Here is a 22,465-nt window from a genome sequence, read left to right as displayed (position 1 = left end):
TTAAAAATGCGTTTAGATGATGCCCAAACCCTTTTGAGAATTTTCCAACTTTTTTTGGAATTTATTCTCACTTTTCTAGAGATAAATCCAATTTTTGGAAGGTTCTAGAATCCTTTTCACGAGCTCCAAATATTTTATTTGGATTCCTGGTGTCCCAAACTATCTCTGGGATTTTTCCTGAAATTTTTGGGATTTTCAGAGTATTTTTCTTGGCTTAATTGATTTATCTAAATTTTTCTAGATTTATCATTACACGGGAAATAATTTCTGGAAAATAAACCCTATCCTTTCCCTTTGGGCTGAGCCTTGGGCCCGACCCGCAGAGGCTCAGCAGCCGGCCCGCCAGGCCCATCGGGGCCCGTGCCACCCAGGCCGAGGACGGCCGGCGCCGCCACCGGCCTCCCTCGGCGTGCGCGCCGCTAGGGTTCCGTGCAACCCTATAAAAGGGCGAGCGCTCGAACCCCTGTGCGCCCCTGTTCGCCGCCTCACGTCCAGCTGTTCGCGCCACCACCTCGCAAGCGCCGTGCCACCGTTCGTCCGCCGGCTAGAGCCGAGCACCGCCGGTCGCCGATTCGCCGCCAAGGGGCATCATCGGATAAAACGGCCAAGCTGCAACCCCACTTCTCGCCGTCTAATCGACGCCGAAGCGCCGCCGCCGCGGGGAAGCCCGAGCCGGCCATCGCCTTGTCCACCGCCGGCCAAATTTCGATCGCTGCACCGCCTCCCCATCGCTAGTGAGAACATCCCCGTGCTTCCCTCGGTCTCCTCTTCCCTTTTGCACCGCCCGCCCAAGACCGTAAGCCACCAGAGCACCGGCAAGCCGGCTGGCTAGAAGCTTCCTGGCGAAAGGAGGAAGAAGCTCTCCAGTTTGCAAATAGGCCCCTAGCCAAACCTGTAACTACCAACCTTTTTCCTTGTGTCTTGGTCAATCTGCAAAGAAACCCCTAGAATCGTTCTAAACCTTAGATCCAATCCTACCCGAGAGCTTTTGCAGATCTAACCCTAGGTTTTGATCTATTGGTGAACACTAATCCTTGTGTCTTGCTAATCTTCCTTGCTAACCCCTGAAGTATACGGTTAATCACGTTTAGGCCCTTGCAACTTTGTTTAGCTCGTAGAATCCACGTTTTAACTCCATTTTTATCCGTTCAAGTTGCGTTAGATTCATGATGACATAAAGTACACGTTAGTGGTGATGATTTCCTTCATGCATGTTTTTAAAAATAAATTTGATATTAATTTGATTAATCCCTGATAAACATGTGTCTTCTCTAAACAAAATCTACTCAGAGTTATACACCGTTTTTCATAATAAACATCAATTTGATTAATGCCTACTTCATGCCCTTTTCCAAACAAAAGCCAATTAGGTTATATACTGGTTTTTCATAAAACTAAAGTTAATTTGATTAATGCTTACCTAAATAATTCTTCCAATTAAAAACTAATTAGAGATATACCTCGGCTTTTCATAAATTAAATTCAATTTGATTAATGTTTATTCAATTTGTCTTCTAAATAAAAGCTACATAGGTTACATCTCAAGTTTTCATAATTAAATGTTAATTCGACTAATACGAATACAGATGTGATTTTAATCTAATCTGTTTAGTTGAACTCAAAATAAAAAGTTATACACTTAGATGCCTTTACATGCCTCTTTTAAACTCAAATGTTAATTTACATAAATTGTACTTAAATATTTATAAATAAAATTTGCCTAAGTTTTACACCGTGTTTTTAGAGACCAATATAACTTGATTAATTCCAACTATGGATATTTCTCTAAAATATCTTTACATTGTTTTTCTCAACTAAAATAAATGCAGCATGTAGCTCTTGTCTTTTCTTTTATAATTCAAATCTCTCGATAGTTTTACCTTTTCAACCATAGTTCTGTTTTAAGCGTTTCCTACGTTCGTGTAATCCTATAATCGAGCCATATCCTTTAGTACGCTCTTTTAAAACTCTTCTCTCAATTGGTGTATTGTTCTTAGTTGTACTTGTTTGTTTGCTTGTATGTTTATGCCGGTGATTGCTTCGAGTAGAAGGATCGCTATTCGGAAGATTTGAAGAGTAAGAGTTTCAAGAGAGCAAGAGCTGAAGAGCAGTAAGAGTAATTTTTCGTTGGAGAAAAGCAAGTGTGTCCTTGTGCTTTTGTCCCAATAACTTTATTTAATCACTATTGCAAATGCTTGCATTTAATTTGATGGGTCCTATTAAGGTTTGCCTAGTTTTTATGATCATTCCTTGTTAACCTGGGTTTATCTTTCTATTGGGTAGCTATGCTTAGCTGCTATACTTGGGTTATGGTGGCTTTAATGAACTTAATGATTAAACTTGTTTTATTTGTGGGTAAAGATGTGCAACCTCTACAGAGTGTAAAACTGATCGATCAGCCGTGCTCACGGTCAAGAGCGGCCTGGACCTCACATGATTAATATACTTGAAGATGGACTTAAATCGTGGTTATGGTTTGTGTCATATGACTATGGCTTATGTTTATGTTAAATGTGGGTTGGTATATACTTATACCTTAGTAATCAGGTGATAATAAAATTTGACCAACTAAAAATGCATTCAACTCGTCAGTCTTTCCTTATTTAAGCCTTGCATTAATATTCTCCTCACACTTGCGGAGTACGACATGTGCTCACCCTTGCTATAACCAACATTGCTCAGAAGAACAAGCTGCCATGAAGTTGTTGTGAAGATGATGTTGAGTTCTAGGCGTACACAACCCCCAGTCGATTGTCTGTGAAGTTTGGAGCCTCCGTTTCCGAAATTAAGCTGTATATCTCTAATGGTTTCGTAAGTCTTTTTTGTGTTTCTTTACGTGATACTGTTGATGTTATTCACTGATGATGTCACTATATGTATGAAACTTGATCCTGGCATACATATAGGTAGCACTTGGTTTGTTTTAAAAACCAGGTGTGACATGTACTTGGAGAACCTATCCACGACAGTGACGACAACTGACTTGCCACTGACCCTGGGAAATCCTTCGACAAAATCCATAGCAATATCACTCCAAACATTGTGAGGAACATCAAGCGGCTACAGCAACCCTGCCAGATGAAGATGCTCAATTTTTTTGCGCTGACAAATGACGCAGCCTTTGCCAAACTCCCGGACCAATTTAGTGGCGTGTGGCGTGTAGAAAGAAGCACTGAGGCGCTGAAGAGTCTTCTGCACGCCCTCATGTCTACGTTGGCAGTATCCAAAATCCGCAGCCAAAGTTGTGAGGACTCAGGGACAAACACATGACCACGGTGTATAACAAAACCATCAACCAGTGACCAATTGGCACCGGCAGTACCCTCTTCAATCTCCCGTTTCTTGGCCTGAAGTCGTCAAAGAGGGCAAATTCCGGCCTGGAGATGGCAAAGTTCTAGTGCACCCCATTGTCCTCATCGCGCGGCGACAGCGCATCTACCGCCACATTCTGCTTGCCCAGGCGATACTCCACAGTGAAAGTGTATCCAAATAACTTGCTCATCCAAGTGTGTTGGGGAATTGTGGACAAGCGCTGATCTAGAAGGTACTCGAGGCTGCAATGATCTGTCCGTACCTTAAAGCTGCGAGTCCAGAGATAAGGCCACCAATGGCACACCGCATGAACTAGCCCAATCAATTCGCGCGCGTAGGCCGCAAGCTTGGCATGCTGAGGAGCCATTATCTTACTAAAGAAAGCCACAGGGCCTTGACCCTGATGAAGAACAGCACGAAATCCCAAACCGGACACATCACAATCAACCACAAATTCCCAATCAAAATCCGGCAACTAGAGAACCGGCGCTGTGGTGAGTGTTGTCTTTAAGGCATTGAATGCCTCTGTAGCAGCGTCCGTCCAGTGGAACGCCTCTTTCTTGAGCAAGGCTGTTAGGGGAGCATCAATAAGACCGTAATTGTGAATGAACTTACCGTAGTAACCTATCAATCCGAGGAATCCCCGCAGTGCCCGAAGCGTCAATGGCAATGGCCACGCCTGGACAGTAGTAATCTTCTACTATCCATGGCCACACTGTATTCACCAATCACGTGACCGAGGTAGGCTACAGAGCGCTCTCCAAAGACGCACTTGGATTGCTTGAGGAACAGCTCTTGTGCGCGCAGGGTGGTCAGAACAGCGCGAATGTCCGCCCAAGTGGAGTTGTAGATCAGGATGTTGTCAAAGAAGACAAGCACAAATCGATGCAAATACGTCAACGGCGCGTTGGTGATGTCATCGGGATGCATTCGGACTTTATGGTAACCACTCCGCAAATCGAGTTTGGTGAAGAACCTTGCGCCACAGAGTTCATCTAGCAGCTTGTCGACGATGGGAATTCGGAACATGTCTCGCACCGTCTTGGAGTTAAGGGCACGATAGACGATAGTCCACACAAAAACACCAAGAACCGTCCTTCTTGCGCACCAGCAGCACCGGGGAGAACACCAACGTGCTTGGTTGAATGATCCCCTGGCGTAACATCTCCTCACACTGGCACTCAATTTCATCCTTCAGCAATTGGGGGTAGCGATACGGCTGTACTACCACCGGCGGCGCGTCAGGCAGGAGGTGAATGCGGTGATCCAGACGGCGAGACGGCGGCAGTCCCATCGGAGGCTTGAAGACGTCGCAGAATTCGTCCAAGAGTAGGGACACCAAGTCACAAGCAGCGATGAGGAACAGCCTCAGCATCGTGGACGCGCCCACACCGAACCACTTGACGTGGTGATCAAAAAGCCAGAAGGACATGGATTTGGCAGTGAAGTCCCAAAGAATAGGTCCTAGGGTGCGCAGCCACTGGCAACCCAAGACCATCTCGTAGCCATCGGGGGGAATCACAAATATGTCCACGTAAAAGCGCTCCTGGCCGATCAGGATTGGGATGGCAGTGCACACCCCTGACGACGGCACTCTTTCACCGTTGGCGACACCCACGGTCAGCATAGGGCGCGGCGTCGGAGTCAGCCCCAGTCGTGCCGCAGTTGCCATCGACACGAAGCAATGATTGGACCTAGAGTCCACAAGGGCGGAGAGGGCGCTGCCCACGATCTCCGCATGCAGCCAGATCGTATCCCCCGTCGCGATGCCGGTGAGCGCGTGGATGGAGACGCGCAAGTTGTCGAGGTCAAATTCGTCCGTGGGGTCATCCTCGACAAGCTCCAGCAAATAGATGCCGCGCATTGAGCACGACATGGCATGGTCGGGGGTGAACTTTTCCGAGAAATTGAAGCAACGGCCCTCGAGCCACCGTTGTGCCATCTCCTCAGGTGACAGGAGCCTGAAGTGCGGATTGCGAGGTGCCGCCTTAACTGGTGCCGCCTGCGTTGTCGGTGTAGAGCCAGTGGCACTTGCCGCAAGTGAGGGCTTGGGCGTGGCTGGGGAGGCAGGGGAACGTGCTAGCGACCGTGGCGTCATGCGCATCGTGCCATCGCTCGTATGCCTGCACCAGGGACATTGCATCCTCGAACATCTCCGGCTTGAGCATCTTCACGTTGGTGCGCATCGGGTTGCCCAGGCCGGCCGTGAAGATGTCGATCTGCTGCTACTCGGTGACGCCATCACAACGGGCCAGGAGCTTAAAGAATTGATCTTGATATTCGTCGACGGAGCTCGTGCGCCGGAGATGAGTTAACTCACCCAGTGGATAGCCGCGAACCTGCAGCCCGAAGCGCTTGTTGACGCCCTCCACGAACTTGGCCCAGGACGGCACGCCTGTATTCTTCTCCAGGCAGTAGTACCATTGCTGCGACGCACCCTCCATGTAGAACGAAGCCATCCAGACTTTCTGATCCTCCGACGTCCCTTGCGAGCGAAAGAATTGATCGCACTTGTGCAACCAGCCCAGCGGGTCCTCAGCACCGTCGTACTTGGGGAAACGTAGCTTGTGGATGGCGTGTGGCAGCAAAACGAAGCTGTTGTCGGAGGAGGAGGCGTCGAAACGACCCTTAATTGTCAAGATCTGTGTCTGCAGGTTGTTGATGGAGGCGTTCATCGTTCCAGTCTTCGTGCGGACCAATGCAACATCGCGCTCAAGCTTGGAGCCAAGATCACCGATGGCCTTAACCATCCGGTCGATTGCTGTGATGAACTCATCGCCCATGGTGATGATGGTGGATGCATGAGGCGCGGTGGGTTTAGCGGCAATGATGGCAGATGCAGGCGTGGAGGAAGGCGATTCCAAGGAAGGTCCCAGCTGATACCAAAGATGATATGGCTATATTGCTGGGTAATGGAGAGTACAAGGTAGATGGGATCTCGCCCTCTCTCCGGAGGCTCGTTCCAACTACTTTCTACTTGAGGATTACAAGGACTCTGCCATGCTTTATATTAGCAGCCGGCTAACTAACAAACTCTAGCAAAGCAATATCTAAACTGAACTAACTTATTTCCTAACCAACTAGCCTGACTCCGGCTTCTTGTTCCTGCGATGGAACTTAGCACCGAAGAAGGTGTCCATAACATAAAGGCGCAACAATAATTTAAGGAGAAATAGGGGGCTTGTCCGAACATGATATCGGAGGAGGCAACAAGAAGGGACTTGAAAGAACAGCATATACCCAAGAATTGTACTTGGATATGAGTGCATGGAAAGCAGCTATTCATGTGCCTAAAAAATGAATAGGCACAGGCCTTTGGTGATGATGTCCTTGTTGTTGATGATGGTGTCGACTGTAGTTTGTATGGATAAATCTGAGAAATGAGCCTATTTTACGTAGAGAACAGGGAACTGTCATTCTTGGTATGAATCTGTTGATCTAATAACAATAAATTAAATAAAAATAGAAAGACGGCAACCATTTGTAGAACCCCCAAAATATCATCCATAAATTTAAAATATTGAGTAATAGCTAAAAGTTTCTTTAAAAAAATGACAAACTGTGGAAACAGGGCCAAGTGTACAAACTTTTGACTTCTTTCCGGAGATAATTCTGTTGGGGCATTTCTTAGCCAAATTTTCAGATATGAAGCCAGTACCATCAGTATGGATCCAACGTTTCCCATCTTCAATAACAACTTTCCCATGTTCATTCTGAAATACCATATTGAAGATACATGTTGTATGCTCAATAGTAATAAGAAAATATTGAAGAGGAAGCAATTAATTACCCGGCAAGGTTCATCATCAATCAGTATAACATTAACTGTCGATAAATCAACTTCCAGTGTTACAGTTTTGGATAGTATCAACGAAAACCTGCATCATTCCAATCAAAGAACATAAGTTTAACACACCAGAAAGGGGAGGATGCATACCCATGTAGAAAACAATAACATCTGATTGTTAGTTCTCTTTTTCAACCGCAACAACTGCAAGAACATAAGTACACTCCTAATAAAAAAAAATTGGCACCCTTTCTAGTGCACCTCCCTTTGGCTATTTTTTGAAAACTCAATGTTATTATTTTGGTAGCAGAATTTGTAGTTCCCTAGCACCTTGTCACCACCCAGAAAAGGCACGCGGATTGCACCGGTAAGGTGCCTTTGACTGTTGGAACAGACATGGTTCATTTAGCTTAATACGTTAGATGACAAACCTTTTCATATAATTTGGCAAGGTGGGAGCGGTATGGATATCCATGAACAGTTTGCGGCACTGACCAACTGTTTTGTTGGAGAGAATATAAGTCTCATCCACCGACTCAGTGCAAACAAAGTAGCACCTAACAGATGAAGTGCATTTCTTGATTTCCCCTTGTCCATCGTCTTTCTTTTTCTTCTCATTTGCTCCATCCTTGTAAGCTGAGAAAGATCAAATAAAAATAATCTAACAAACTAGAAGTTCGAGAAATGCTGCAGCAGAGGAAAATGCAAATAAATTAAGAGGTCCACAGCTGCAATAATAATGCACTGGAGAGTGGGTAAACATCCACTCACTCAATCCACCAAACACACAATGTGCATATGTCCCCAGGAAATTCACAAATTCATGAGTAATACTTATGGCAAGTGCTGAAATGTGTTAACCCTAGTGGCTAGCAAAAGAAAATGTACAAACATGTGGAGTCGAGACTGTATAATAATCATCATATGATATTGTTCGTAATAACTACTAAATCCAAATAGAATTTGCATTATGAGAAACAAGAAACTCACCGATAAAACGATATCGCCGCAGACCCAAAACAATACCATCTTCAGCAACCTTATGGTAGAGTTGGCGGTAGAAATCAGCATTGGTGTCTGAAGGAACCATAAACTTTACTACAAGAACGTTATCATCACCAAGAACTTTCTGAAGGTAAGTCCTCTTATTCTCCATATATGGCCCCTGATTCAGTCAAATAAGGTTAAGAATATAAGGTTGGTCCCTAAATTTCCTCAAAATGTTTCTGGCCCACAAATGCAACATTTGGCAATCCGGGTCTCTTAACCCATTAATGTCATTGGCATTCATCCTTTTATTCATATATCAATGGAATTTGATGCATGGTCTGTCAAATTATACAACTATGTATTACTGTTTTAGGACATGTTATGTGAAGTTAAGTAGGAATTGCACGTCATAATTGAGTTATATGAACCTTTTATGTTAATAGAAATATCAGCCAGTTCCCCAATTATCGTGTTTGCAGCACAAATTCTACAATATGATGAAGATAATAGTAGAATATTCTTGTAACTGCATATAGGAAAACAATTTGCAATGCATGACTTTCTCTAAATGAAACCAATAGCAAAGAATCAGTCAAACAATTAACCTACAGAAATAGGAAATAGCGAAAATTTTAAATCACAGAAATCTCAGAGCAGAATATGACCTTGGAAATCAACCTACGTCTGCGCGCGCGCATGCATGTTGACTACAGGAAGCTAGATTGGTGAGACGTTAAAAGCGATTAACACAAATTGAACAATGTAGTATGACTACTTGTTGATGTGAAGAGAACAACAACAATAAAATGAAACACAAATACAAAATAAAGATATTGGAAGCATCACAAACCTTCAAAACATAGAATACGGAATCCCCTCTTATCTCAATATTACAATGGTATACTTTTGTTTTACTTGGGTCCAAATCAAGATTCTGCAGGTAAAGGCATCAAAGAGTAAATGGAGCCAACATTGAGGTTAGGGCATAAAAATACGATTATCATCTGTTACATGAAAATGTAAGTACCGGAATGATGAAGCATCAAAAATCCAAGAGCCACATGCATATTCAAGGGTACTCATGACATGTGCAGTTACAAATTTTACCTAGTTTGCTTCATTGAAAACGAGGTATCATGGGGCTACCATTCACTGGTGGAGAACTCACCTATTATCCCGGTTGGTAAGGTGCAAAGATCTCGGAAATGCATCCGGGATAAACCAACCGGGACAAAAGGGGGGGGGTCTTTTATCCCGGGTTACTCAACCGGGACAAAAGACCCCCTTTTATCCCGGTTGGTAATACCAACCCCGGTTGGTAATACCAACCGGGATAAAAGGGTTCACCCCCCGTGGCGCTGCAAAAAAAAAAAATTCCCGAGCTCCCAGGAGGCCCCCCCGCACGCGCAAGTCACAAGTCACAAGTCACGCAATTATTCACGCGAAATATGCGCGTGCGCGGTTCGTGGGATTCGAACCCACAACCTCCAGCCTCGCGCGTAGCTTCCTTACCATCCCACCTACACACCACATCTGACTATGTAGGGGATACTATCCTTTTGTATTAAATCGGGGGGACCCTTTTATCCCGGTTGGAAACACCAACCGGGATAAAAGGCCTCTCAGAGTCTTTTTTTTCCAGTAGCCTTTGCAACCGGGATAAAAGGTCCCGGTTGGTGAGCCCCCCACCAGTGACCGAGTTTGGATAAAAGGTCCCGGTTGGTGAGCCCCCCACCAGTGACCGAGTTTTAATCCCGGTTGGTGAACCTTTTGTCCCGGGCCAACTTTAAACCGGGACAAAAGGGGGTGGATGGAAAGTCGTTTCTCTACTAGTGATTATAGAATAAAAAGCAACCACAATACGACCTTTGGCCTATCTGATGCAGTTCTATTGGATGCCTGAAAATTCTTCCGGCCGAATTTGCTCCAAATTTCGGACTCAAAATGAGCAATGGACAGAAACTTCAACGATTTAATATAGTCCACGGTCAGTACAGCTTCATCTTCCATGTTATTCCTGTAATTTGAAATGAAGATGTCTTAGCAATAGCATAGCACAAACAAAAGTTACTTTTGGCTCAAATAGGTAACTGATATTACATACTAGGAAGAAACCGCGTGTTTGTTTTAGAAATATATAATGGTACGTGAGCTAAGGAAACATATTCTGAATCCATTTGTTTACAGGGTAGCAAAACCCCGCACTTCACAAGCAGTATGTTCTTTGTTCACAATCCTGAAAGAAAACGAAACTGAAGACTTACTGACAAAGATACGATAGTATCAAAAATCTCCTGCAGAACTCCAAATCCTCCAGCGCCCACATCTGAGGGCTTGCCGTCTTCCTCAATTCATTAGTGATATGAGGGCTTGCTGCCTTCCTGAATGCATTTTCTGCATCAAGATTCGGCACGGGCTTTTGTAGCATTATTGCACACTCTGGGCCCAGATGGAATCCATAGGGTCCAACTCCCTGAAGACATCTTAAACAGTGCTGCAAGCGGCTTGAGGTGGATTCACTTCTTGGATGTGTAGGAACCATCTCGTGCTTGGGGCTATCAGTCTGTGTGTGGTTCCACATCTCAGATGATCTGCCATTTCCAGGATTTTCAGCCAGCATCATAACACCATGTGGTGCAATGGAAATCAGTTCTTGGATACTGTCATCATACTGCATAGGCATCTGGTTTGCCTGAGAAGCCATTGGTGGGGCAACGTTATCAACTTCAATGCGATCCTGGTTCCAATCCCTTGGGGAGATGCAATCAGATGGGTTGTCAACTGCCATCATCACCGGAAAACCCTCCTGACCTTGACTCTCGTCCATCACCATGCAATGGTTCGAGAGGTCCGAAGCTATTTCTTCCATTTGGACGTCATTGTGGTACTGCGGTCCATGTACAGATTCATCTGTTGAACACAAGATTCTATCATCAGGAAGCATTAAAGAACTGTTTTAATTTTAAATGAAAGTCCCACTACTAACGAAAGCATTACAGAGTGCGCCAAAAAGAAACAAATGACTAGTAAAATCTGCCAACAAATTTCATTGTCAGGGGAGATCAGAATGGCACATTCCTATTTTGAAATTCTAGTGGTCATCCCGGAAAATAGCAGGCTGGAAATACCTACCGCTGAAGCACAAAACTGCGAGCAACGCTGCAGCCCGCATTCTACAGTATTTTCCTCCCAGCAATTTTCTTAAAAGAAAACAAAAACACCCATGAAGTGAAGAAGAATTGGAGCCCGCCTGGGGGATGGGACCTCACCTCTCTGGGAAGGAGCGGAGGAGCAGCAGGCGGCGCTCTCGGCGGTGGGTACGGCCAGCGCGTTGAGCGCGTACGCCTCCTGCCTGGCGACCGTGATGATGTAGCCGGTGAGCGTCCGGACCTCCCGCTGGGACCCCCCGATCTTCCGCAGCACGCGGACCGCCGGGGCTTCGCCGAGCGCCCCAAGCTCGCGGCGCGCCCGTTCCTCGGCGACCTGCCCCAGCCTCCGCTCGAGCTGCGCGAGCTCCGCGGCCACCGCCGGCGGCAGGGGCGCCGCCTGAGACGGGCCGGGACGCTGCATTTGCTTGGGGTGGTGGAGGGTCAGCGCATCCCCCGGCGACGACGGGGTGAGATGGCAGGCGGTGGTGGAGCGGAAAGCGGAAAGGCGATTGGGATCAAAAGCGCAAAGCGAAGGGGAGCGCCGGCGCCGGCGGTTGGGGCCTTTTGCATTTATGGTGGCGGTGGGGCCTGCACGGCAGTGGGAGAGATGTTTGTTACTCCCTCCGTCCCAAATTCTCGGGAAGTCTCAAATTTAACTTATATCTCCAAATAAATTTAGTATGAAAATATATTATATAATTAATCTATTGATATTTATTTTATACCATAAATGTAGTATTTTGTATATATTTAATTAAATTTAAAATTAGTTGACTGAGGATCGCGGTCTTTCTGAACTGAGGGAGTACGGGAAGGAAAGCTGACATGGTGCGACAGGGAAGAGGGCGGTGCGTGGCGGGAAAGCAGGGAGGTTTGGGAATTGTGGGTCGTGTGACTAGTCAGGGACACGTTGAAAGCGAGCTGACAGGTCTCGTCAACGTCAACTCAGAAAAAAGGACGTCAGCTCGAAGCTGAAAAGCCTACAGGTCTACTGGACGCTCGTTGCACTTGCCTAGACCTTCGTCCAGTGATTTTTGAATCTCGGACGCGCTCCAACTTTTGAAAACGTTATCACGTTGGTTCTTCAGTGCGAACTAAAAGATGTTAATTAAGATAATTAAATATGAGCTAATTATAAAACTAATTATACAGATGGAGGCTAATTCATGAGATGAATCTATTAAATCTAATTAATTCATCATTAGCACATATTTACTATAGCAACATATTGTCAAATCATAGACTAATTAGGGTTAATAGATTCGTCTCGCAAATTAATCTTCATACGTGCAATTGGTTTTATAATTAATCTATGTTTAATGCTCCTAATTAGTATCTAAACTTTCGATGTAACAGAAATTTTAGGAAGTCCTAAAGAACCAGACACCCCTAACCAAAACGAGATAAAATTATAGATATTTGTATATATTTCGATGCTTGAAGCACCAAATCAAAGTCGACACTCCATTTTGATTTTTGCTACAGTGTGTGCACATCATGTGTGGGGTTCATAGTTCAAATAAACTAACATAAAATGTGCATTTTTCCCCTCCTCAAGTGCATTTACCTGTGCTGTTCTGGTGTCTTGTGGATCCGTCACTCCTTTTAAGTAACCTGGATGCTAGGTCAATCTGAAATAATCAAATCACTAATCATGCTAAGTTCCTTCCAATTACGTTGCAACCCTTCCAATTATAAGCCCGCGATTCCCATCAAATTTATATTATTGCTTGATTGATTGACGACCAATCACAATTAATCCGAAATAACCAGATCACCAATCATGTCAAGTCCTTTCCTATTATGTCAAAACACTTCCAATTACGAGTCTATTTTCCTACCAATCAAATTGATTGATTGTTGATGATCGATCACGGTCAATCCGGAATAATCAGATCACCAACCACATCAAGTCCCTTGCAATTATATTAAAACCCTTCTAATTATGTGTCTAATAACCCTATCAATCAAATTAATTGATCGATTGATTTTGATTGATTAAAGCATGGATACTTTTCTTTCCTGTCTTCATCTCATATATATAAGGTGCTGCTCGACCCCCTCCCCCAAGCCAAACTCATCCCACAACCCAGTATTTTAAAGAGTACATATGTCTGTGTTCATTCGTTGCTACATGTTGCTTTTGTGTCTCTTAACGTTGCTATGGTACAACGTTATGGATCTGAGGTTGACGTAATAGTAGAGGTAGTTTTGTTGGTTCGACATAGCGCAATTTACTTCATTCATATGGGTTCACTAGTAACAGAATTGATTTTTTTATCCTAGCGTTCCTCTTCCTCTGTCTATTATAATATTTTAACATTCCCCCATCTGGGCATGGACAATTTAAATGTTACTCTCTTCATCTCAAATTACTATTCGTTTTGGCTTTTTTAGATACATAACTTTTGTTACGTATCTAGACATAGCACATATCTATATGTACAGCAAAAGTTATGAATCTAGAAAAAACAAAATAAATTATAATTTGGAACGGATGAAGTATTTGTTTAGACATCTTTGTATATAAATAATAATAGCTTTTTGTGTTTATCATGTGTGTATTTGATATCATAAATTATAAATAATAATAGGTTCTAATTAAATTTATAGGCAGGGTACCTGCACTAGTCGAGAAAAGTCAATTTTTGTTGCGGGGCATCGAACTTTCTACGAATTAACAGAGCACATGCAATCTATCATATTGACCGGCGGGTACCATTTCTTTGGTTTGAGGAGCGAGAAGGTACCGGGAACTTCCATTTTGCCCTCATTGAGATGGGGCTCACATGTCAGGTTCTTATCTCTCTCTGTCTTCATCTGATCACGGGCCCGGGTCGAGCACACCCTATCGCCGTGTCCGAGTACTGCCACATCAGGCATCAGCGGCAAGGTAGCTTGGTTTGGCCGAAGAGGGTGAAATTGAGAGGAGGCTACCGGTAGTTGTGTGCTCGTGAAGATTGTTGGCGGGATTTGAATAGGGAGGAAAGGATCCGTGGTAGCATGGAGGATGGAGCTACTGATTCTGCTTGGAGAAGGAGCAGAGGAGGAAGGGGATAGTTGCTGGTGGCTGACGATCGGAGGAGCTTGGTATGAGCCAGCAAATAATCGCGATTTTGTAACGGTATGGAGCCAATTTGTTGGATTGCGGTGTGTTTTGCCCAATTCAAAGAAAGTTCAATGTCCTGCATTAAGCAAAATTAATTTGCCTTTTTTAAAAAATGAAATCTAATTTGAAAGTGAAATGTATAAGTTCCCATATATGATGTGGATATCATTCATCAGTATTTGAAAGTGAAATTAATTTCACGAAAGTACAACACTAATTCAGCGAAAAATCTGAAATGATCTCATTTGTCAGTATTTGATATATTCATTACTGGATCTCGTTGCCGCACCCATTTTTCTTTGTGCGGCTGACTTCGATCCCACAATGGTAAAGCTCCCATATGTTGCTTTGAGCAAAACCATCACAGTGGGATCTCGTTGCCTAGCTGAAACCAATTTTTCCTTTGTTTGCTTGGGCCAGTCAGTGCGGCTCTTCTCCGTTGGATGCGATGAGGCCAATGATCGAGGCAGGCAAGAAAACCAAACACACCTCAAATCTTTTATCATGCAGCCGCGGACCGTGCTGCCAAAACACCATGTAAGTTTTCAATTTTGAATAGATGTGTCTGCTCTTTGTAAAGCAAGCATGTCACCGAAAACTTAAGGGTGTGTTTGTATCAAGGATAAACTGGGATAGGACGGGACGGGACGATCCCGTTTTTCGTAGTGTTTGCTTTTTGGATGGAGAGGGACGGATCGATCCCGCGAGCAAATATTCGCTTATATGCGGGACGAGCCCATCCACCAAAATCGAGCGGACGGACTCGTCCCACTTGGAACACGGTGTGGTCGAGCTGGCGTCGGCTCTCAGCTACAAACAACGAGCATTAGGAAGAGGAGAGCAAGCTCATGGCAGTGTGTCGAGCTCATTGTCGGTGCTCGTTGTTAGCCCCTCTGTATCTGAAGATGTGCAAGACTCTACACCTAATGAAGCACAAGAGCCAGAAGCTGTTTCTGATGGTATTTCTTCTCCTCCTGTTGGGCCACCAAAGCTGGACCAGTCAGGAAGCCCAACCCGCGTGTTGTCGGTCCTGAATGGACGAACATGCTTGCAAGCATGGATGTGGCGTAGTTGCTGTGTAACAAAATATAAGCTAAGGAGCGAGAGGGGTGAGGACAAGGAATTGCATGAACCAAACCGTTGTTAACAATTGGTATCAGACTCATTCGATCCTACAGACTTGCCTGAGATTTGTTCGTGCTGGTTGATTTTGTAACCAGATCGGGTTGGTAGAGTCGAATCGGAAGCCATCTGATCGGATTCGTCTCCTGTAATTCCCATCCACTCCGAATCATTGCCGTGCCCATGCCGATCTGGATCCGCCGGCCACCCACAACCACTACACCGGGCTCCAATGTTGCCAAGGCGCCATGAATCTAGACACCAAGCTCATCCTTGACAAGATCTCCGAGCATGACGCCACGTGGGAGAAGCTGTTCAAGGAGCAGGACGCGAAGTGGGACAAGCGCTTCATGGAAGCCGCGTCCGATCAGGAGAAGCGCGTCTCCGATTTGGAGAAGGTGGTGTCATCTCTCGATGAGTGGCGTCCGAAAATCAACGGCACCATCGATGACATCAGGCTGGAGGTCCGTAAGCTCAACAAACATTGGGAGCAAGCTCTCCTCGAACCTGTTCCGTAGGCGCCCTGCTCTCCCCGGCGCTCAAGTTGGCTACCGGCGACCCAGCTACCGGAGATCTGGCTGACAAGCCCCACAAGTACTGCATTGAATCTTCTCACCGGGCAGATGGTTACAGGTCCATCACGCCCATGATTCATCCCCCGATCAAGGGTATGTACAAATCCCAGTCCAATGTTGTTCCTGATTCAAGTTCACTCTGATATCATAGTAATTGTGGAGGTTCAGGGAGTTTTGGGAATTCATCATTAGAGAAGATACCGAAATTGAATTTCCCCAATTTTGACGGTGATAATCCTAGCCTTGGCTTAATTGTTGTGAAGATTATTTTGATTTGTGTGAAACTGAGCCGCATAGGTGGGTTAAGATCGCCTCGATGTATGTCACGGGAGCCGCTGCTCGCTGGCTTCCATCTGTTGAGAAGAAATTGAAATCATATTCCTGGTTTGAGTTCTCAAAATTGGTCCTAGATAGAGTTGGTCGCGATCAACACTAGTTGTTCGTTCGCCAATTTTTAACAATTAGGCAAATAGGAACTCTATCTGAGTATATCGACAAATATTCAAAGTTGGTGGATCAGTTGACAGCCTATGAAACTCAATCTGATCCCCTTCATCTAACTATGCATTTTATTGATGGGTCGTGTGATGATTTAAAAGCTACTGTTCTCATTCAAAGACCTCCCAATTTGGATACTGTTGTGGTTCTTGCCCAATTGCAGAATGAGGTGTCTCCATCGGTGAGACGTCAGGATTTTCCTTATTCCCAGAAGTTAATGGGTGGTCATCCTCTGCCGCTGCCTCCTGTTAAAATTGACAAGCAGTTGGGAGCTATGGTTGATGATCGGCAGGCTATGGAAGCTGCCCGTGCATGTTTTGTTGATGAATGATGGAAATCTCTTCATGCTCACTACCGTGCCCAGGGCCTTTGTCAATTATGTGCCAAGAAGTGGTCTAAAGGTCATACTTGTGCTGACAAGATCCATCTCCATGTTGTTCATGAGCTTATGGAGGTGTTTCAACTTAATGATGATAATGTATCTGTTCACAATGAAGACTCTGCTAACGATCCACAGTAGTTCCTCACTGTATCAGTGGCAACAGTCTCAGGGGTTTCTTCACCGAAGTCAATGTGTATGCAATGCAGTATACAAGGCCTCACTGTCCATATCTTGGTGGATTCCGGCAGCTCTCACACTTTTATTAGCCAGGAGTTGGCCGATAAGCTATCTGGTGTTCAACCAAATTGTTCTGCCATGAATGTTCAGGTAGCCAATGATAATACCTTGCATTGCAGTTCCCATCTTCCAAATGCTAGTTGGTCAATTAATGGGTATGCATTCCATGGTGATATGAAGACATTGTCTATTTCATCCTATGATATGATTCTAGGTCTGGACTGGCTTGAGCAATTCAGCCCAATGAAAGTGCATTGGAAACAAAGATGGATAGCTATCCCTTATGCTGATCCTACTGTGGTATTGTATGGTGAAAGCTCATTATTACCTAAGGGTTCTATCATTCAGGTTTGTTCTGTGGAGGTAACTGTTACTGATCCTGTTCAAGTGAACCTCCCTTACGAAGTGCAACAACTTATTGAAGAGTTTGCTAGTGTTTTCTCAGTGCCAACAGATCTTCCTCCACCAAGATCTTGTGATCATTCTATTCCATTGGTGGAGGGTGCCGCTCCTGTTTATGTTCGGCCTTACAGGTTCGCACCAGTTTTGAAGAGATGAGAATGAGAAGTAGATAAAAGATATGCTTGCTAGTGGGTTGATATAAAAGAGTTCTAGCCCCTTCTCATCTTCAGTCTTGTTGGTCAAGAAGAAAGACAATTCATGGCGCTTTTGTGTTGATTATAGGTATTTGAATGCTATTACCATCAAGGGCAAATATCAAGTTCCAGTCATTGATGAATTTCTAGATGAATTGGCCCATGCTAGTTGTTTTTCAAGTTTGGATCTCCGATCTAGGTTCCATCAAATTCGAATCAAGCCAGGTGAGGAATATAAAACAGCCTTCCAAAAACATTGCGGTCGCTTTGAGTTTAGAGTCATAGCTTTTGGACTAACTGGATGTAACAATCAGGTGTTAAAAAGCTTAAGAATGGCTATCAAGGTGTTAATGATGAAATTTGGATGCTAAGAAAATATTATGGGCCAAAGTCAACTTTAAGTCAAAATTTGACCAAAAAAGCAAATTTGAGATTCAAAATCGAAAAAATTTGACAAAAATGTGAAGGCAAGCCTTGAAGGTATTTAGAACTCAAAGGAATCAAATTGGAAGTGAAATTCAAGTCATAAACACCTCAAATTCATAGTCAAAGATGGATTGATTTGGAAGTACAGTTCATGGTCTGAAAATACAAGTCTGAAATTAGTAACAATTAGTCAACTTTGAATTTGATTTCTGGCAGAATTTTCATTGAAGCTGGGGAGATGTTTTGGGAAATAAGTGGACTCCGATCTATAATGAAGCTTTTGGACATGTTGTTGGTCAGAGAAAATAAATGATCCGTATTTTAAATGAGGTTCAAAATTTGAAAGTGGTGCAGTTTTTAGCTCAGCTACTGAAACTGAGTTAAATTTGAGAATAGTAATGGATGACCAGTTGTGGGCTTGAATTCTGAGAAATTTCATATTAAAAAATTGGATCTTTTTGGAGCCTAAGTACTCTAGATATTCAAAGAACAATATGAACTAGTTGTTGGACAACGAAAGGAAGGATTTTAATTTTTATTGGGAGCTCAAAGTTGGAAAGTGCATACAGTTTAGACTTAAATGTCGAACTGAATGCCAAATGCCATTGAGTCTGAAAACAGTAAGGAGTGGCCTACTTTGGATGCAATTTTTGATAATTTTTACATGTAGACCTTGGACAAGAACATCCAAAATGGAACATATAACATGAGGTTAATAAGTTTCAGTAGCTTTTGGACAAGGAATAGTTGGTTTAAGTATTTCAATTGGAGCTCAAAGTTGAAATGTTGCACTGTCAAGTATAACAGATGAAACTGAATGGCAAAAGCCCATTCAGTTCGAAAAACAGTGAAATATGGCAGACTTTAGCTCGAGTTTTTGGAAGAATTTGTATCTACGAGTTGGGCCTTAACATGCAAAATGGAACCCCTGTTATATGGTTAACAAGTTCCAGAAGTTGTTGGGCAAGTTAAGCTGAGTTTAGATTGTTGAATTTGAATTCAAAAATTGATAGTCTGACAAAACTGAATGTCGGGGGGGGGGGGGGGGGTTGATTCAGTTATCAGCACCGAACCCTAGCCCGCATTGGAGTTAAAATTTATAAGGATGGAGTGATATTTGGCAACTGAGGCAAATCAATCAAATGTAGAGCACATGATCATCTACAACTTTGCTTAAAGGATATCCGGGAGTTTGAATTGCAACTTGGTCACAAATTTGAGTTGACTTTCGGGTGTTTTGGGGGAAAAAGAAAGGAAGAATAGAGGAGGTCGGGTGCCACACAACTGTTCGCCAGTGATGTCTAGAGCGGCGCCACTGTGCCGCGCCAGCAAGAGCGAGCCACACGAGAGCAACCAAGCAGGCAGGACGTGGCGGGCGAGAGGACGGTAATTTTTCGTATAAATTGCCTTCTCGCCGTCGGCGTGATCCAGTTTCACTGCCAGCTCTATTTTTTCACTGCCCTGGTCGCCGGTCTGCTCCGCCACTGTCCCGCCGCCGCCAATCAGTCCACCTTGCCAAGAACCGCCGCCTTGAGCTCCTAAACCAATTCCGTCAGCCGTTGTCCAGATCCAATCACCATCGTCACCACCCCACCGTTCTTCTTCCTCGGGTCCGGCCGCCACTTGTTTTGGTAAGGGCGCCGCCATGGAGATGCCTTGTGCTGGGGTTCTGGGCGTCATCCTAGAATTTGGGTGTGTTGCGCGTGAGCTAAGGATGGTGTAGACAATGCTTGTTGGCTTGGGGTCCGGCCGAGTTGGCTGGAACGCTTGCACCGCCGTGTGTCATGCCTCGGTCATGGCCGCCGTTGTGGAGGACCTTGCTCCGGCCACGGTTAGCTTGGGTTGGAGGGCGTGCCGTGTTGCTAGAGTCGTAGTAGAGGCTCCCACGTAGCTTGCTGTCGTAGGGTTGCTGCCAGCGAGCTTTGCACCACCGCGCCGCCTTTCACCATCGTGCCTCCGTCTGCCTTGCAACGTTCGTTGTTGTTGTCCGGCCAACCACCCCTACAGCACCATCAGGAAGTGCGGAAAGGTGTCACAAGTCAAGTGAGTGAGTCCCCATCGCCAGAAACCTTGTTGCCGACGAGCTGCCCCTCTGACGCCGGCCAGTCCTCGGTCAAGGCCGGGCTTCGGCCTGTTGACCGAGGCCCATGTATCAGTGAGTGGGCGCGTGAGAAAAGTCTGGATAGGGGGGAGTTTGGATAATGTTAGGTTTTTAGATTTAGAAAATAGATTTAAATTCCTATTTTCATATTTAATTCATTATAATTTGTAGAATTGTCCAAAAATAGTGAAACCAATTTTATTAGGTGTATTTTATTTTCCTTTATGCATTAAAAATTCTTAAACCCTAGGATAAAATAATAAAATTTAAGTATTTATTAAATACTGTTGATTAAGGTATTTAAATAAATACTTAATCTTTATAAAATGAATAAAATTTTGAATAATGTTTTATTATTTATAATTATTAATCTATAGGAATTAAGTTTTTCAGATTAGAAATTACTTATAATACTTTTCTAAATAAAAGAGAATGCTTAAGCTAGGTTAGTTAAAGAAACTAAAATTGTGGGTTAATCTTTATGGGTAGATTAGTGTTGGCTTGCAACTTTACCATGAAGATAAGTTGGATAGTCTTTGATTTTAAAAAGTTTGCATCTCTAACCAATGCATGCATTCTATCGTAGACACAGAAGCCCTAGAAGTAGATTTCTTGGAAGTATCTGAAGAGCCTCAGGAATTTGAAGAGGTTATTGAATTAATTCCTTGTGAGGGAGGATCTTCTAAAGATACTAACCTTTTTGTGGATCAAGGTAAGCCCCGGTGCATCTAAGCCTATCTACTTTCAGAAATTATTATTCATGAGTCCATCTATTGGTTATTTCCTTATGAATGCATTAAGTCCAGGAGTTGATTGCAAACCACTCTTGTGCATGATCCTACCTTGTTTAGAGGACATCTTTGCCACCTGTTCAACTAATTAGTAACTATCCTATGCTTAGCAATGCTTAGATACCTTTAAGTAACTTTTGTTACTCAACTCTAAGATTAATTTTGTCATACCTGTTAATCAAGGAAAATAGCCTGGAATTTTGGAAATGTGGATAAAAGCTAGAGATGATAGTTCTGTCTGTTAAATTTAATCTGGTAAAGGACCGTTTGTTGTTTTAACCAGTGATCAAGTGATTTTACCTGGTTTCTTATTGTGTATGGAACCAACAAAGCTCGGTAGGTTAGTTGGCTCTCTGATTGGAAATATTTCGTACCCGTGCTTGACGTGCTGTAGAATGGCAGGGGCGTAGCTTGAAACTCACATGGAGATCAGGCCAGACGTGGGGTCCCATGTGGGGATGCGTCCCTAGGTTTGGGTAGTCATATTTCCGATCATTGGGTACAGCTAATCAAAAGGTTGTTATGTGCAACCTGGACAGTTGTGCATGGCTAGTAGTCGGGTATCTCCTGCAGGATGTAAATTGGTCTGGATCGCCACAATTCTCGGTTATGAATGCACTTGATTATCACTTAAGCATCGTAGTGTAATCAAGTTGAATGTAATATTTTTCTGGAATTAATATGGTGTATGACTTAGTTCCACCTGAGTGCTCAAAATATTTTATTCACCTAGGCTGGTTAGGTAAAAACTAAACTGAAATGAAATGACAAAACTAAGGTCCCACTAATAGTAAGCTTTTCCGGAAAATGTGAATCAGCCAGTACACCATAAAACTATCATACAGTATTTTAAATCTATCTATGTTAGTTAGTCGGGTCAGTCTTGCTGAGTACCCTCATACTCAAGGGATCCTTTGTTGTTGTTTTCAGAAACACAGCAGGGGACAATTGAAGAGGAAGTCCCGAAGAACTAGGGTATCGTATGAGTCTCATGATACCCTAGAATAAAACTTAGTTGTATAATTATTTGCCTTGGACTGGCTTTGTGTTCAAAACTTGTAATAATGGTTTAACCTGCACTGTTAAGTTTATTTCAATCTATGGTTTGTAATAATTCGTATCTCCTGTATGTATATAAAAATGTAATATTTGTTGATGCTTTCCCTTCGTAGAAGTGATCCTAATGTATGTCTATGAAACACGTCGTGGATGTTTCGAGGCGTCCTTGGGACACTTGACAGACTACCGGGCTTACACTATTTTAAGTGTGTTTCGGATAATTGCTATTCCGACAGTGATTAGACGCACTTAAGCCAGTTTAAGTTGGACGGTTCCGCCACACTGGAGCTCCTGGTACATTCCAATTCACTATGAATTCTACCCTTCAACC

At 43.9% G+C, this 22,465-nt stretch overlaps 2 protein-coding genes across 6 annotated transcripts in view; one reads left to right on the top strand and one right to left on the bottom strand.

The window, feature by feature from the left end:
- Positions 1–11,766, bottom strand: part of LOC101778059 (probable RNA-dependent RNA polymerase 3) — a 31,609-nt gene extending 19,843 nt beyond the window's left edge. For all 3 annotated transcript variants that reach the window (XM_022828250.1, XM_004975010.3, XM_022828251.1), the window contains exons 1-8: positions 11,359–11,766; positions 10,354–10,999; positions 9,956–10,106; positions 8,940–9,023; positions 8,090–8,264; positions 7,531–7,735; positions 7,103–7,190; positions 6,900–7,025 (exon numbers count right to left, since the gene is read on the bottom strand). In XM_022828250.1, the coding sequence (XP_022683985.1) occupies positions 6,900–7,025; positions 7,103–7,190; positions 7,531–7,735; positions 8,090–8,264; positions 8,940–9,023; positions 9,956–10,106; positions 10,354–10,999; positions 11,359–11,659 (1,776 nt within the window). In that variant the 5' untranslated portion in view covers positions 11,660–11,766. The remainder of the gene's footprint in view (positions 1–6,899; positions 7,026–7,102; positions 7,191–7,530; positions 7,736–8,089; positions 8,265–8,939; positions 9,024–9,955; positions 10,107–10,353; positions 11,000–11,358) is intronic.
- Positions 11,767–15,169: 3,403 nt separating this feature from the next.
- LOC101763062 lies at positions 15,170–22,297 on the top strand. Of its 3 annotated transcripts, XM_022828087.1 has the most exons (5): positions 15,172–17,251; positions 17,376–17,694; positions 17,846–17,982; positions 20,871–20,996; positions 22,006–22,297. In XM_022828087.1, exons 2-5 carry the CDS (start codon positions 17,405–17,407, stop codon positions 22,047–22,049), a joined length of 597 nt encoding a protein of 198 aa, XP_022683822.1. In that variant the 5' UTR covers positions 15,172–17,251; positions 17,376–17,404; the 3' UTR covers positions 22,050–22,297. The 3 variants fall into 3 exon arrangements, with proteins under 3 accessions (XP_012702816.1, XP_022683822.1, XP_022683821.1); XM_022828086.1 differs by having other exon boundaries at positions 15,172–17,694; XM_012847362.2 differs by lacking the exons at positions 20,871–20,996; positions 22,006–22,297 and adding an exon at positions 18,072–18,974 and having other exon boundaries at positions 15,170–17,694.
- Positions 22,298–22,465: the final 168 nt, after the last annotated feature.

Source organism: Setaria italica, chromosome VII (genome assembly GCF_000263155.2).
Source record: "Setaria italica strain Yugu1 chromosome VII, Setaria_italica_v2.0, whole genome shotgun sequence".
In the NCBI taxonomy this organism is placed as follows: domain Eukaryota; kingdom Viridiplantae; phylum Streptophyta; class Magnoliopsida; order Poales; family Poaceae; genus Setaria; species Setaria italica.
This window is presented reverse-complemented; position numbering and strand designations above follow the sequence as displayed.

Bases quoted from the DNA above. Each gene is read 5' to 3' on its own strand.
- LOC101763062 (XM_022828086.1), top strand. From the start codon at position 17,114: ATGTGTATGCAATGCAGTATACAAGGCCTCACTGTCCATATCTTGGTG. The intron at 17,695-17,845 runs GTTCGCACCAGT...TGTTGATTATAG, and splicing joins GTTTATGTTCGGCCTTACAG to GTATTTGAATGCTATTACCA. The intron at 20,997-22,005 runs GTAAGCCCCGGT...TGTTGTTTTCAG, and splicing joins TAACCTTTTTGTGGATCAAG to AAACACAGCAGGGGACAATT.